Source organism: Bos mutus, chromosome 6, assembly GCF_027580195.1.
Source record: "Bos mutus isolate GX-2022 chromosome 6, NWIPB_WYAK_1.1, whole genome shotgun sequence".
In the NCBI taxonomy this organism is placed as follows: domain Eukaryota; kingdom Metazoa; phylum Chordata; class Mammalia; order Artiodactyla; family Bovidae; genus Bos; species Bos mutus.
In genome coordinates, this window is record NC_091622.1 from 93011425 (window position 1) to 93028427 (window position 17003).

The window sequence follows — 17003 nt, forward strand, 5'->3', positions numbered from 1 at the left end:
GAGAATACAAGACCAGAGATCCACTGGGGCAGCATCTTCCACTGGGAGGCCCAGCAGCTAGTCAAATACAGTTTCTTTTGCCCCATCATTCGTGTAGAGTGTGCACCACTGCCATGGACAAATGAGACCAAGGCGTGTATGGATCATGCAGCATGGAGAAGATGAGCCTTGAGTTCCTGCTGATCTTTTATACCATTCTAGCCAACTCACAGCCCCCAACCCAGGGGTAGTCCTCTACCACAAAGGAGTAGACACAACTTCCAACAATATCTTAATACTAAATTACTAAGAAAATGGTGACGTAGAGGTCATTTTCATGCCAGGCACGCATCAACCCTTTCAGTTCAGTTCATTCGCTCAGTTGTGTCTGACTCTGCGACTCTATGGACTTCAACATGCCAGGCTGCCCTGTCCATCACCAACTCCCGGAGCCTACTCAAACTCATGTCCATCGAGTCAGTGATGCCATCCAACCATCTCATCCTCTGTTGTCCCCTTCTCCTCCTGCCTTCAATCTTTCCCAGCATCAGTCATTTCCAGTGAGTCAGTTCTTCGCATCATGGGGCCAAAGTATTGGAGTTTCAGCTTCAACATCAGTCCTTCCAAAGAATATTCAGGACTGATTCCCTTTAGGATGGACTGGTTGGATCTCCTTGCAGTCCAAGGGACTCTCAAGAGTCTTCTCCAACACCACAGTTCAAAAGCATCAATTCTTGGGTCAGCTTTCTTTATAGTCCAACTCTCACGTGATGCTGAAGCTGAAACTCCAGTACTTTGGCCACCTCATTCGAAGAGTTGACTCATTGGAAAAGACTCTGATGCTGGGAGGGATTAGGGGCAGGAGGAAAAGGCGATGACAGAGGTTGAGATGGCTGGATGGCATCACCGACTCGATGGACATGAGTTTGAGTGAACTCCGGGAGTTGGTGATGGACAGGGAGGCCTGGTGTGCTGCGATTCATGGGGTCGAAAAGATTCGGACACGACTGAGTGACTGAACTGAACTGAACCCACATCCATACATGACTACTGGAAAAACCAAAGCTTTGACTAAACAGACCTTTGTTGGCAAAGCAATGTCTCTGCTTTTTAATATGCTCTCTAGGTTGGTCATAACTTTTCTTCCGAGGAGCAAGCGTTTTTTACTTTCATGACTGTAGTCACCATCTGCAGTGATTTTGAAGCCCCCCAAAATAAAATCTGTCACTGTTTCCACTGTTTTCCCCTCTATTTGCCTTGAAGTGATGGGACCAGATGCAATGATCTTAGTTTTCTGAATGTTGAGTTTTAAACCAACTTTTTCACTCTCCTCTTTCACTTTCATCAAGAGGCTCTTTAGTTCTTCACTTTCTGCCATAAGTGTGGTGTCATCTGCATATCTGAAGTTATTGATATTTCTGCCAGCAATGTTGATTCCAGCTTGTGCTTCATCCAATCCAGCATTTCTCTTGATGTACTCTGCTGCTGCTGCTAAGTCGCTTCAGTCATGTCTGACTCTGTGCGACCCCATAGACAGCAGCCCACCAGGCTCCCCCCGTCCCTGGGATTCCCCAGGCAAGAACACTGGAGTGGGTTGCCATTTCCTTCTCCAGTGCATGAAAGTGAAAAGTGAAAGTGAAGTCGCTCAGTCATGTCCGACACTTCGAGACCGCACAGACTGCAGCCTACCAGGCTCCTCCGCCCATGGGATTTTCCAGGCAAGAGTACTGGAGTGGGTTGCCATTGCCTTCTCCTGATGTACTCTGCATATAAGTTAAATAAGCAGGGCGACAATACTTGATGTACTCCTTTTACTATTTGGAACCAGTCTCTTGTTCCATGTCCAGTTGTAGCTGTTGCTTCTTGACCTGCGTACAGATTTCTCAGGAGGCAGATCAGGTGGTCTGGTATTCCCATCTCTTTCAGAATTTTCCACAGTTTGTTGTGATCCACATAGTCAAAGGCTTTAGCGTAGTCAATAAAGCAGAAGTAGATGTTTTTCTGGAACTCTCGCTTTTTCAGTGGTCCAGCAGATGTTGGCAATTTGATCTCTGGTTCCTCTGCCTTTTCTAAATCCAGCTTGAACGTCGGCCCTTTACTTGTACGTAAAACGGGTAGTTAAGTATATGGGTCTGAAATGCCTGAAAAAGGTATGGACCAGTGAACATAGAAATACATGTTTTGGGTTAAAAGATTTGGATTAAGATTCAAATTCTTGCTGTGCCACTTAAAAGCTGCACGACTTTGGCAAATGAGGTGAGTTTTCTAAATGTTTACATCTTTATCTTTAGAACAGTGTAATCATACCTACTTCCCTGGGCAGTATTAACTATGACAATAAATAAAAGGTGCCTAGTGTGTGGTAGGTTCTCAATTAGCATCAGTTCCTTTTTTCTAGAGAAAAAAAATGACTTTGTATACCAAATATGGAGATAAGAGAAAGACAGAAGGTGAAATGACAGTAACTGAACCTCACAAGGATGAAAAAAACCTACTTCAAAAGCAGCGTGATCCTTGGGCTTCTTCCTCTGTCTGATGTATGGATAGGAATATTTGAGCCATGATGGCTTTCTTCCCCTAAAACTATCCAAATAAAGTTAATTTTCTTTCCTCAAAGCCAGAGAATCAAAGAAATAAAGATGCCAACCTGATAAGACCTGGAAATTAGAAATTAAAATGCCTTCCTCTCTGCATCTGTTTCAGACAGTTAATCATCTTTCTTTTGTTCATGACAGATATATTAAGCATATTTGGGTTGATGGTGAATACAATTATTTTCGTCTCATTTAGGGACCGATGAGAAAACACTGATCAGCATTCTGACTGAGAGGACGAATGCACAGCGGCAGCTGATTGCTAAGGAATATCAAGCACTATGTGGAAAGGTACGGTTTCCCTAACATAACAGGCAGTAATGAGCTAGTCACTGCTGGATCAGGGCTGCTCCCACATGATGATGCCCCCAGATCTTTGATTTCAGGCCAAGTGTAACAGAAAGTGCCCAGTACATCCAGTCAATAGCCCGGAATAGACGTGGTTTTGCCCTTAACTGTCTGAATGGCCTTGGACATGTTATTTGACCTTTATGGACCTCAGTTATCTTCACCATTGAATAAGGAGGGTTGCCTTGGATCATTGGCTCTAAATCAAGGATGATTTTGCTCCCCAGTGGCTATTTGGCAGCATCTCCAGACATGCTGATTGCCACAACTGGTGGGAGAGGGATGTTGCTGGTACCTCATGGGACAAGATCAGAGAAGCTGCTCAACATCCTTCAATGCACGAGACAGTCCCCACAACAAAGAATCATCTGATCAGTTATCTGATAAGTCCTGTCTTAGGTGATCTTCAATTTCTCTTTCAGCTTTAATATATTTATGTAATTATAGAGTTTTTAATTCATTCAGTGAATGAAAACTTAGCAAACACCAGAAGTTTAATAAGAACTCTTCAGGAACATTTTGTGTGTCTTTTCCACCTAGTTTTTTGAGTGTTGCATTTTAGGCCAGCTTTTTCACTCTCCTCTTTCACCTTCGTCAAGAGGCTCTTTAGTTACTGTTCCCATGATGCCATTAGTTTGGTATCATCTGCATATCTGAGGTTATTGATATTTTTCCCAGCAATATTGATTCCAGCTTGTTTCTTGCATTCTTCTTTGCATTTCACATGATATACTCTGTACAGACTTTAAATAAGCAGGGTGACAATATACAGGCTTGACGTACTCCTTCCCCAAATTTGGAACCAGTCTGTTGTTCCACGTCTGGTACTAACTGTTGCTTCTTGAGCTGCATACAGGTTTCTTAGGAGGCAGGTAAGGTGGTCTGGTATTCCCATCTCTTTCAGAATTTTTCAGTTTGTTGTGATCCACACAGTCAAAGGCTTTAGCTTCATTTAGTCAATGAAGCAGAAGTAGATGGCTTTTGGAATTGTCTTGCTTTTTCTATGATCTCTTTAAGAAAATTAGCAGTGACCACAGGACTGGAAAAGATCCTCTCCTTTCCAGTTCATATCAGATTTGGCAATTTGATCTCTGTTTCCTCTGCCATTTTTAAATCCAGCTTGTACATCTGGACATTCTCGGTTCATATATTGTTGAAGCCTAGCTTGAAGGATTTTGAGCATTACTTGGCTAGCATGTGAAATGAACATAGTTGTGTGGTAGTTTGAGCATTCTTTGGCATTGCCTTTGTTTGGGATTGGAATGAAAACTGACCTTTTCTAGTCCTGTGGCCACTGCTGAGTTTTCCAAATTTGCTGGCATATTGAGCGCAGCACTTTCACAGCATCATCTTTACAGACTTGAAATAGGTTAGATGGAATTCCATCACCTCCACTAGTTTTGATCGTGGTAATGCTTCCTAAGGTCCACTTGACTTCACACACCAGGGTGTCTGGCTCTAGGTGAGTGATCACATTATCATGGTTATCTGGGTCATTAAGACCTTTTTTGTACAGTTCTTCTGTGTATTCTTGCCACCTCTTCTTAATCTCTTCTGCTTCTGTTAGGTCCTTGCTGTTTCTGTCCTTTATTGTGCCCATGTTTGCATGAAATGTTCCGTTGGTATCTCTAATTTTCTTGAAGAGCTCTCTAGTCTTTCCCATTCTATTGTTTTCCTCTATTTCTTTGGATTGGTCAATTAAGAAGGCTTTCTTATCTCTCCTTGCTATTCTCTGGAACTCGGCATTCAGTTGGGTATATCTTCCCCTTTTTCCTTTGCCTTTTGCAAAGGGAAATGCTATAACGTAATTTTTATTTTTAAAAGATTATTTTAGCTGCCTGGATAATGAACTGGTAAGGGAAGAGTAGAAACACAACCCAGTCAGGCTATTGGATCCAGAATCAAGAGGGTGTCATGACCATCCACAGGCAGCCAAGGCGTCACCCAACAATGTTCTCCCAGCCCACAGTTCCATTAAGACACCCTTCTCCGTGTTTCCTCTGTGTGTGTGCTCAGTTACTCAGTTGTGTCCAACTTTTTGTGACCCCACTGACTGTAGCCCACTAGGTTCCGCTGTCCATGGGATTTTCCTGGCAAAAATACTGGAGTGGGTTGCCATTTCTGCCTTCAGGGGACCTTCCCCACCCAGGGACTGAAACCGCATCTCCTGTAGTGCAGGCAGTTTCTTTACTCCAGAGCCATTGAGGAAGCACTGTGTTCCCTTTATCAGATATTTAATATATTATATTTAAATTTTATCTTTGACTATTTCTGTTTTTCCCTTTAGGTATAGTGTCCTAGGGGTAAGGATTGTGTCTAACTCATCATTAAGTGCCTGGCACAGTACCCAGTAAACACTTGTCAAATTAAAAGAATTGCCAAGCTTCTGGCCAAGGCAACATACCCATGTACAGGGAATGTGAACGATCCATTGGCCTTCCAGGATTTCCAAAACTCGGCAGAAGAATAGAGGGGAAGGATGACAATCACGCCTCACAGTGGGACGGAAGGAGAGCCTGTGAAGCAAGATCTGGTAGAGGACAGATGGGTTGGAGTGTAGCTGTTGAGGAGGAAACCCCTCATGATGACTACAGTGGCTCCATTCCATTTGTTTTGGCAGGAGCCTACCCCCACTGGGCCCCCAGGGTCACAGAAGATGTTGGTCCGCACCCAGATTGTCATAGCAGTCTGGTGGGCTGGGTGAGGGAAGAGGATAGGAGAGGAGCCCCGTAATTCACACTCAGTTTTAACCGGAAGTGCCCCATTCTGCCTGTCTTCTCAGTGTCTGCCAAACACCTTCAGGCTGGAGATCAAAAGCAGGAAAAATAATTATTCAGTAATACTCCTTTGGCTATTAAAAATAGAAACCATATTACTTGCCTTCAAGCAAGGGAAATGGATTGGACTTAAGTAATGTGTGAAAACACTGCCGAAAGAGGGTATCAATAAGTAAGGTTTCCCTGTTGCCACATTTCTAGTTTCCCCTGCCCTTGTTGCCAGAAAACCGCTTTGGATGCCTCCTGGTCCCATGCTCCGAGCAGAGGCAAATGACAACACACTGTCTTCCCTCATCTTCTCCCTTCGAAGCTGTTTGGCAGACACTGAGAAGCCAGGCGGAATGGAGCACCTCCCGTTAAAACTGAGTGTGAATTACGGGGCTCCTCCCCTATCCTCTTCCCTCACCCAGCCCCAGCACTGAGAACATCAAGGGCCTGGGAAATGCATTTTAATAGTTCCTATCTGTGCCCCTCACAGGACCTCCTCCACTGCCTTCCCTTCAGGAAACCATCTATAAAACAACATTTTGGAAGCAGTCATAAAATGCAGATTAATAGCCATAGAAGTATTTTCACCATTTCTCTTTATCTCCTGTGGATGTGCATGTTTTTTGTCTGAATTCATGCATTCATGTTCTTCTATTACTAGATGACTTTGGAGGAAGAGAAGTGGTTCATGATTTTCTCTTTCTCTTTCTTTTAATTTCAGGAACTGAAAGACGACTTGAAGGGTGATCTCTCTGGCCACTTCAAGCATCTCATGGTAGCCCTCGTGACCCCACCGGCAGTGTTCGATGCGAAACAGCTGAAGAAATCCATGAAGGTATGAGTTCTGCACAGGCCGTTTCTGCCTAGGATTTGATGATCAGAAAGTGTCTTTCTTCCAGTGCACACTTGAGCACATGCCTAGTTGCTCAGTCATGTCTGACTCTTTGACCCTGTGGGCTGTAACCCGCCAGCCTCCTCTGTCCATGGGCTTCTCCAGGCAAGAATACTGGAGTGGGTTGCCGTTTCCTTCTCCAGGGATCTTCCCGACCCAGGGATTGAACCTGAGTCTCTTGTGTCACCTGCATTGGCAAGTGGGTTCTTTACCCCTGAGACACTGGGGAAGGCCTGCATCCTTGAGGTATGGGAGTCAACGTGATGGATTTGGAGATTCCATGCTCTCCAGTTGTTAGAACAACCCTGAAATGGGAAGCAGTTGTGGAACCTTAAGCCCACATGTTCCTAGCCTGAAAGGACATTGTCCAACTTTGGCTTTTTGACCTGAGGAGTCAAATTCTCTATTTTGTTGTCATTGAGAGTTAGTGGCCCCATCATTAACCCCATTGCCTAGGCCCCAAAACTAGAACTATCCTTGATCCCTCACTTCCTCTCACACTTCAAAGCTACCATTTTTTTTTTTTTTTTCCCAGAGAAGCTCAGCTCTCTTCTTAATTAAGGCTCTTTGACTGATTGAATTAGGCCTGCTTAGAATATCTAAGATGCTCCCCCATGAGGTCGATCGATAATGGACTGTAACTGCAAAATACTTTCACAGCAACACTAGATTAATGTTTGATTGAATAACTGAGGACTGTAGCCTGGCCAGATTGACACATAAAGCTGATCATTACACCCTCTCCTCTCCTGCCCACCACCCCAATTCATTGCTGTAGCTGTACTGGCTTTCTTGCTGCTCTGCAGACGTTCTCAGCTTATTCCTATCTTGAAGTCTTTGTACATGATGTTCTTTCCATCTGGAACACTATTCTTCCAGATATTTTCTGTTAATTCACTCAGTTTAATTTTCTTAATTGCACCTATTACCATCTAAAATTATCTTGTTAATTTTTTGGTCCATTTACATATTATTTTTTCCATCCAATGAACAGGCAAACTTTGAGCATATCAGGGAACCTCATCCCTTTAGGAACCTCCTCGGGTTCTAGAGGAAAGCCTGTGATGAAATAGATGTTTGACATATGAATGAATTCCGAGAGTGAGTTTGTAAAGTCCAATTTGTTCATAAATCCAACAAGTTAGCCTAGGTACCCAGCTATCTGATTTATAATCCTGTCCACACAAATAATACATAAAAAACAAACGCAAGGAATAGAACAGTTTTAATCTTACAATATTAATACCTTGAAAAGTATAGTACAAAAGTTGGTATACAGGAGCACGTTCGAGTCTTTGAAAGTTTGCAACTTTAAAGTTTGTGTGTAGGGGACTTACTGTATTTGTTGACCTGAAGGAGGGGAAGGAAGGAGTCTAGTTCTGAGGTAAGACCATCTTCTCCTTCCCATCAGAGATAATCACTTTCTTTTCTGTGAAAGAAGTATCTGCTGCTGCTGCTGCTAAGTTTGACTCTGTGCGACCCCATAGATGGCAGCCCACCAGGCTCCACCATCCCTGGGATTCTCCAGGCAAGAATACTGGAGTGGGTTGCCATTTCCTTCTCCAATGCATGAAAGTGAAAAGTGAAAGTGAAGTCGCTCAGAAAGAAGTATAGTTACCCCACAAAGCAGATGACAAGACGTACAGGCGATATATTGGGTGAAATGCTTGCAAAGGATAAAGAAGAGACAGAGCAGGGCAGGTGGGGTGAAGCTGCTGACTACAATGCAAGTGTGACACCTGTGAAAGGAGAGGGGGAAGGAAGGAGGCTCAGACAGGAAGAGCCTCTGTCTACAGCACTGCTCTGAGGAAGCCGTGGCAGACTGATGGGGAGCCCTGAATAAGGTGTGCCCCTTGGAGGAGTCTTACATGGCGTGGAATGGTGGCCCAGCTTTGGTTCCCCTTCCATGCTCAGTCATAGCTGAAAGCAGCCTGGAGAGACCATGATCTTGGTGTGAATTTTGTGGCAGATCCAAAGGTTGGAAGCTATCAGCCAGCTACATTCTTTGCAGCGTGTTCTCTTGAAATGAAATCTCAGCAGTGCATTTCTGTGGCTGCTACGGGGGGGACAGCTTAGCAGGTGAAATGGTGAGAATTAGGTTAGCCAACAAGGATTAGAAATGTTCCATGTAAATCCAAAGGAAGCCATCCATAGCTCAGTATCATGGCACCGTCATCGTCAGACCTTCAGCCTTGAGATTCCACCATCTTCAGCCTGTAGATTGCACTTCTTATCTAGATGGCTGCTGAACATCCAGCCATTACACCTTTATTAAAGACAACTGAAAAGAGTCAAAGACTAAGAAGTGTTCATCTTTTCTCTTTATGGACTCCCAGAAATTGTACGTGAGGCATCACATATATTCATTTCATGGATCAGAATTTAGTTATATAGATAAACCTAGCTCTAAGGGAAGCTGAGAAATATGGTCTTTTTTGGGTGCATGTGTGCTAAGTTGCTTCATTTGTGTCCACCTCTTTGCAGCTCCATGGACTATAGCCCTCCAGGCTCTTCTGTCCATGAGATTCTCCAGGCAAGAATACTGGAGTCGGTTGCCATGCCTTCCTCCAGGGGATCTTTCCAACCCAGGGATCAAACTCACATCTCTTGTGTCTCCTGCATTGGCAGGCAGGTTCTTTACCACTGGGCCATCTGGGAAGCCACTTTATTTGGGTAGCTTTGTGCTACGTTTAAAAATGGGGATTCTGTCAACGATGAATTCTGATCAACGATGATAAAATAAATATTGGATCTGCTCAATTTTGCTGTAAACCTAGAACTGCTCTAAAATGAATCAGGAGCTTGGGATTAACATATGCACACTAATGTATAAAAGATAACCAGCAAGAGCCTACTGTATAGCCCAGGGAGCTTTACTCAACATTCTGTGGTAACCTATATGAGAAAAGAATCTGAAAAAGAATGTGTATATGTTTATGTATAACTGAATCATTTTGCTGTATACCTGAAACTAACATGACATTGTAATCAACTATACTTCAATAAAGTTTTAAAAAGAAGGAAAACACCCCCCCCAAAAAAAAAGTCTATTTAAAAATAATAAATAATTTGAAAAGGAGATCTATTGGGGAACCACTAGGAATCTTTGTCACAGAGGTACACAATTCAGCCTCTTTTCTTACACTACCTTGACCTGCTTTGATCAAGTGCTAGTGTAAATGGCTTCTACAGTGTGACTCAGTGACCTCAATATAAACCAAGACTCAGGAATCACTAGCCTCTAAACCATCTGGGCTCATGGTCCCATACAATATGGAGGATTTAAAAACCTCCCCAATGAAGAGGATGATGCCTGCTGACCAACCCGGTGCATTGGCACAAGGATGAACTCATTCAAAAGAATTGCAGAGCCCTCTCTAAATACAATGACACATTTGAATGCTCACTTCCGATCCTGAGTGATGTAAGCTTTCCCTTTATATACTCTTTCCTCCTGGAATTAGTCAATGAATTTTTACACTACAGCAGGACATTTTCTTTAAAATTTTAATGTCAGTTAACTTTAGATGATTCCTGTTATTTTAATACTAAAATATACCGAAAATTTAAATACTGGTTTAGAGAAAGTGACTGACTAAAAATGATTCTTTTCTTCCATGTAAAACAAGATATTAAGATGAAAGTGCATAAAGCTGAGTTTTTTAAAGTGTTCTAAAAATAGTTTTCCATGAGACTTCCCTGGTGATTCAGTGGTTAAAAATCTGTCTTCCAATGCAAGGGAGATGGGTTTGATCCCTGGTCGAGGAACTAAGATCCCACATCCTGTGGGGTAACTAAGCTGGTTTGCCACAACTGGAGATCCTGAATGCCACAACTAAGACCCAGTGCAGTCAAATAAATAAATATTAAAAAAAAAATAGTTTTCCTTTTTCTTTCTAGGGCATGGGGACAAATGAGGATGCACTGATCGAAATTCTAACCACTAGGACGAGCAAGCAAATGCAGGAGATCGGCCATGCCTACTATACAGGTGATCTTGTTTTCTGCTTATACCTTTACCGCTGTTCACACCTATATGAGCCAATGCTCTTTTCCCCCAGAAATCCACCAAGCTCTTCTTCATGAGTGATTTTGAGAAGGCAAGAGTATAAACAGGAGGACACATTCTAAAATGGGCTAAGGACTGTGGATTTTTCAGAGAACATTTTAATATGATCTGAGCTAGAAACTGCTATATAGCAATGGCATTAATGCTTTGCATGTAAACTTTACAACTCTAGTGGATTTTGCTCTCAGCAATTACTGCTTAATTGAATCAACCATTTTCATCAATGGAGGAGACTCGAATCATTGTATATTCATATGACATGCTAAAAACACTGGGCTTAGCCCCATGATTTTTGGTGTGGGAAATTGTGTGTGTGTGTGCACTCAGTCGTGTCTAACTCTTGGTGATCCATGGACTGTAGCCTGCCAGACTCCTCTGCCCATGGAACTTCAGGCAAGAATGCTGGAGTGGGTTGCCATTTCCTACTCCAGGGCACCATCAAGACTGGTGGCGTGAAGGACGTACTGGGAAAAGTCTGGGAGGGTCCCAAACACAGCGCTTTCAGTTCTGCAAGATGCACCCCCCTCCCAGCACAGTGATGTATCCATTTAACTGCCAACCAGGGAGGTTCACTTGGTCTTTGGTGTCTGGGGTTTTCAGTGGAGTGTCATTACACATACCTGAATTTTTTTTTTTAGAAACTAAGCAACAGAACATTTTACTTACTTATTTTTGGCTGCACTGGGTCTTCATTGCTGCTCGCAGGCTTTCTCTAGTTGCAGCAATCGGGGGCTACTCTTGGTTGTGCTGCATGGGCTTCTCACTGCGGTGGCTTCTCTTGTTGCAGAGCATGGACTCTAGAGCGTGCAGGCTTCAGTAGTTCTAGCACATAGGCTTAGGTGCCCCATGGCATGTGCGATCTTCCCGGACTGGGGATCGAACTCGTGCCCCCTGCATTTCATTGCACGTGGATTCTTACCCACTGGACCACCAAGGAAGTCCTACCCAGGCATGACTGACTGACTCCATCACAGCCATGTGACTGAACTCCATCTCTAGTCCCCTCCTGCCCACTAGAGGTCAGGCTGATATCACATGGTTCAGAGCCTTAACCCTTTAGTCACCAAGTTGATCTTGTGGTGTGACCTAGCGCCATCTGGAGTCATCTTGTTAGCATAAACTCAGCTGTGGTTCAAGGGACCCTCCATGAATAACAATGATATTCCTATTGGGGAAATTCTGATTGTTTAGAGGTTAGCTACAAAAATCAAGGGACAATGACCAGCCCAATTCTTATTAAACAGCAGCTCCCTGTCACCCCCTCCAAGTACCTTAAGGGAGCCATGGTTTCTATGGTTTTGTATCATGGGAGGTTTTGCAGTGGAAGAGAGCAAAAGGAGGGATATACCAGTCCCCAGGTGGGTGTTAGAGTTTACTTTGAGAGTTTCTCATTAAAATGTAGATCCCTCAATGACAGGTGACTATTTTATTGTTAATGTGCTAATCAGGTCTAGTCAGAAAACCAGAAACACACTAGGTGCTTAACAGAGAGAATTTTAATATCAAGAATTGTTTAAGCACCTTCTGGAAAACTGAAAAAGTGGAACAGAAACACAGGGGTAGCTCAGAAGTGTAACCCTCAAGGCCGAGACAAGATTATGGTTTTTAGAAACTAGATCAGAGGAGGGTGCTGGTACTTTCCGGGGTTGGTACTGGGTTGGCCAGAAGTTTGTTCGGGTTTTTCTGTAATATTTTATGGGAAAACCCAAACAAACTTTTTGGCCAACCCAATGCTTCAGGGGTTCAGAGGAGAGGCCTCAGGAATTGGAGTTCAGATTTCCATGGAGGGGAAGGGGGCTGCATCTCGCTAGGGCATGCACCTCCAGGGGCATGTAAACAGGGGACTTGTTCTAGGAGCCTGGAGCCAACTGCTGCTGTCTGGGTGAATCTCTTCACCGGGTTGACACTGTCCTTCCTTCCTCCTCCTGCCTTCCATCTAATCTCCCTCTACTCCCCTCATTGGTGGAACCCGAGAGGGAGGTGGTGTGGGGGGACAAAAGAGAAATATCATTTGTCGAGTCCCACCCCTAGCTCCACGACTCAAGGAGAAGAGGGGCAAATTTGGGGTAGATGAGACCGTTGCTCAAAAATAGGCATAGATGGGTACATGGTGGGTGTTTAATGTCTTTGATTCCCTCAGTTCAACAAGATGTACTTGTAAAAAATCACCAGACCCCGGGGCTGTATCCCAAGATGCTGTGTTGCTTTTTGGTATCTGTTAGAAGAGTTACCACTCCATGAATTGACTGACCCCAAAATTCTCCCTCAAGTTCAGCATTTATTTATGTACAAACAGCCCAGCGGTGTAATCTCTATGAAGGGGGAATTTTTGTCTCTTTTGCTCTATGTTTTATCTCCAGTGCTCAGAATATCTATTGAATGGATATCCTTAAGATTGAGATAGGGGACCTCAAGAGCCAAGTGAATGGGACTATTGTTTTGCAAATATGACAAGTGATCCTTGTTCAGAGTTACCAGATGCCCCGGTATCTGTGTGAGTTAAGCTCTCTAAAGCTAGAAAGAATTGAGCTACATTTAGGTTCCCTTGCTAAGTAGGGATTCATGATACACAAGAATTGAAAGAAGGAAATAGTAAAAGAAGGAAGAGAGCTAGAGCCAGTGGTCTCAATCACGTAGAGCCAAGCTGGTACAGAACACAGAACTTTCCTAGGGACTTAGCCTTCCAGTCACCCCCTTTGCGTCAGGCATCCATGGCTCCCCTGCACATCTCCATCCGAGCAACTCTTTCCCCTCCTTCTCTGCCTCTACTGTTCTTGAAGAGACCAAGTAACATCTCTTCACTCACCACATGGTATGTGTCTCCTCAAGGCTTGCATTTGCTCATGGTTTCTGATTTTTTTTTGGCTTCAGTTTTATGCTTTATTTCTAGGAGTCTTTCTACTTCATTGTTACTCTTTTTAAAAACTTCTATACGGCTCAATCTGTAACAGAGAAGATTCAGTGAGCTCAGAAAGGTGCTTTCTTTTGGGCAGAGTTCTCCCACAAGGTCACCTGGTAGGCTGCTGGCTACCTCTAGTCAGAGGCCAATCCTGTTAGAGTCAGCTGTAGTGAGAGCGATGGTGTCATATAATGTGAAAAAGTGACCTATGCATTAGAAATCCATCAGACGAACTGTCAACATGGCCCTCATAAAGGGACCAGGTATATGGAGTAGCTTGTACAGTACAACGATACAATAACACTTCAATGAATAGAGATCTAAATTCTGAACTCTTCCTAATATTTTAAAGTCAATGGTGCATGAGAAAACACTGAATCAGGAATCAAGAGCTCTAACTTCTGCATTATTAAGACAGTGTATTTGTTTTTCTGTACCCTACTGTGCCCCAAAATGCATAAAGTAGTTTTCAACTTTCATTGAAAAAATTTTCATATTTTTAGTCTAATTTCCTGCAAAAAATACCTGGAGTAAAAAGGAGGTGTGGGAGATTGCATGAGACCCATCTAGATAATTCTAATATTATAAAATACTTCTCCAAATTCTAACAAATCAGAGCATCATCCTTAGGCTTGATATTTTTAAATTAAAAATTTTTTTCCAAGAGTGAAGGATAGATGTAACAATAACATGTGAGTGTCAGGGAAAATGATGCCTACTAAATGTTAATATTACTTAGATAAATAATCTGTATTTATAGTGGATTTTGTTTACTTGAATTGCTCTGGAAAATTATAGATTTCATAAAAGAGACTTACTAAAATCATACTGAAAAAATTTTTGTCTCAACACAGTTCTTAAGATTAGATGATCTCAAATCATTTTCTTTTTTTAAATTTGTTTTTGGCTCCGCTGGGTCTTTGCTGCTGCACTCGGGCTTTCTCTAGTGGCAGGGCATGGGCTTCTCATTGCAGTGACTTCACTTGTTGCAGCTCATGGGCTGTAGATTGTGGGGTCAGTGGCTGCAGCACCCTGCAACTTAGTTGCCCCTCGGCATGTAGGATCTTTCTGGACCATGAATCAAACCCGTGTCCCCTGCAGTGGCGGGTGGATTCTTAACCACTGGGCCACCAGGGAAGTCCTCATATCACTTTCTATAGTTGTCCTTTACTGATTTAAAAGGACAAGTATTCATATGACTGATTTATAGAGTCCTTGAGAATGCGGGGCCCCATGGTATCAGCTGCATCCAGGTGTACAGGTGGCTCCAAGGGAAATACTACTCCGTGGATCGAACAGAACAGAGTTTTGAGATGCATCGAACACTGCACATCACAGGCTATGTAAAACGGGCTATTAACATATGTGAACACACAGTTGGCATTTGTTACGTAAAAACAGTATGTTTTAGGGTAGCTTTCTTACTTTTGAGAGCTATCAAATAAAGCAACCTAGCTGTATGCATTAAGATTAGAGATGGGTTCAATACAGCAAAAATAACAGTGGCTTAAGTAAGATGGACATTTATTTCTTTCATATACAGAAGTGTGGACATAAGCAGTTCTAGGACTGGTGTGATAACTCCTCAGAACTTTCAGGAACCCAGACCCCTTCCTGCTTATTTTTATGCCATCACTCAGATGTAGGTCTTCACAGACCAAGATGGCTGCCTGAGCTCCAGCAATCAATCTACACATCAAGGAGTAGGATGGAGGAAGGCACGAAGATGGACATGAGCCATCACTAAGGAGATCTCCCAGCAGTGTCCTAAAGGTCTGCCTACATTTCATGCCAAGAGGAGAGCTGAGAATGTGGTCTAGAAGCTCTGTGTACTATATCTTGCTTAAGGCCAGGTTTCTATTCCTATGGAAGAAAGATGTAATAGAAATTGGAAATCAAACTAATAGCTTAGCCACCCTAGCTTTCTCACTATACATTTCTTAGTACCGTAGTCAGATGAAATGAACCATGATTTGATCCAGAATGGCAGCCTTTTATTTTTTTCTGTTCTGTGGTACTACCACACCACACACTATTGTAATAGTTATAAGAAGAATTTATCTATTGCAGAAGAGCAGTAAAAGATTAAGAAGAGAAGCAGTAGCAAGATTTATTTTATCAGGTACTCATTCCTTGCCAATGTTGACATTTAAGCTTTTCTGTTTTAAAATGATATTTTAGCTTATCAAGGCTTAGTTTCATTCTTATCTGGTTTCAGCGTATAAGAAGAGTCTTGGAGATGAGATTAGTTCTGAAACATCTGGTAATTTCCGGAAAGCTCTGTTGATTTTGGCAAATGTAAGTTTTTATTTTTCATTTTTCATTTTCCCCAATAAGATGCATGCTCAATAATGATTTTTAGGAAGTTTTCAAACAACCAAACTGAGACAGTGAGATTGCAATTTTCCTTATAAAATGATTTGTTCATTTTACATTTGCATCACCACCATGCAGCATAATATTTAACTACCATCATAAAAGTATAACAAAATGAGTAGCCAAAAAATATTGTTTTGATCAGTATATGGATTAAATGTATTTTGATCAGGGTTTGTAATACATTAGAAAATATTCTGTAAGTTCATCTGGGTTTCCTGGTGACTCAGATAGTAAAGAATCCGCCTGCAATATGGGAGACCTAGGTTCAATTCCTGAGTCAGGAAGATCCCCTGGAGGAGGGGATGGGAACCCACTCCAGTATTCTTGCCTGGAGAATCCTGTGGACAGAGGAGTAAGGCAGGCTACAGTCCATGGGGTCTTGAAGAGTTGGACACAACTGAGCAACTAAACACACACACACAAGTTCATCTAGAAGAAAAATCATTTATTTCCATTGTAAGTGTCTCCATTTTTAAGAACATGCTGATTTTCTTCTGAACTCCAAAGAATATATAACTTTTGGTAGCATTTAAATTAAGTGGGAAGCATAATTGAGAATTACCTTCGGAGAAGTTGTATATCAGTCTCAGGACTTAAAAAGTGACTTTCTGCAACTTCATCCTTGCCCTCTGTGGAGGAGCCGATAAACCATTCATCACCATATGACCAAAATGTGGCCACACCTTGCTGTCTCTTTTAGGATGCTCATGGCTTTATGAAAAAGGTGGTAAGGTCAAGCACAATAAAGGGCGGAAATGGTAGGGGCCTGACAGAAGCAGAAGATATTAAGAAGAGGTGGCAAGAATACACAGAAGAATTACACAAAAAAGGTCTTCATGACCCAGAAAACCATGATGGTGTGATCACTCACCTAGAGCCAGACATCTTGGAATGTGAAGTCAAGTGGGCCCTAGGAGGCATCACTACGAACAAAGCTAGTGGAGGTGATGGAATTCCAGTTGAGCTATTTCAAGTCTGAATATGATGCTGTGAAAGTGCTGCACTCCATATGCCAGCAAATTTGGAAAACTCAGCAGTGGCCACAGGACTGGAAAAGGTCAGTTTTCATTCAAGTCTC

At 42.7% G+C, this 17003-nt stretch overlaps 1 protein-coding gene across 2 annotated transcripts in view; it reads left to right on the forward strand.

Moving 5' to 3' along the window:
• Positions 1 to 17003, forward strand: part of ANXA3 (annexin A3) — a 77554-nt gene that overhangs the window by 31561 nt on the left and 28990 nt on the right. The window contains exons 4-7 of one of the 2 annotated variants that reach the window (XM_005890201.2): positions 2770 to 2864; positions 6408 to 6521; positions 10479 to 10569; positions 15765 to 15844. In XM_005890201.2, coding sequence (XP_005890263.1) covers positions 2770 to 2864; positions 6408 to 6521; positions 10479 to 10569; positions 15765 to 15844 — 380 coding nt within the window. The remainder of the gene's footprint in view (positions 1 to 2769; positions 2865 to 6407; positions 6522 to 10478; positions 10570 to 15764; positions 15845 to 17003) is intronic. The other variant, XM_070372563.1, reaches the window with a different exon arrangement.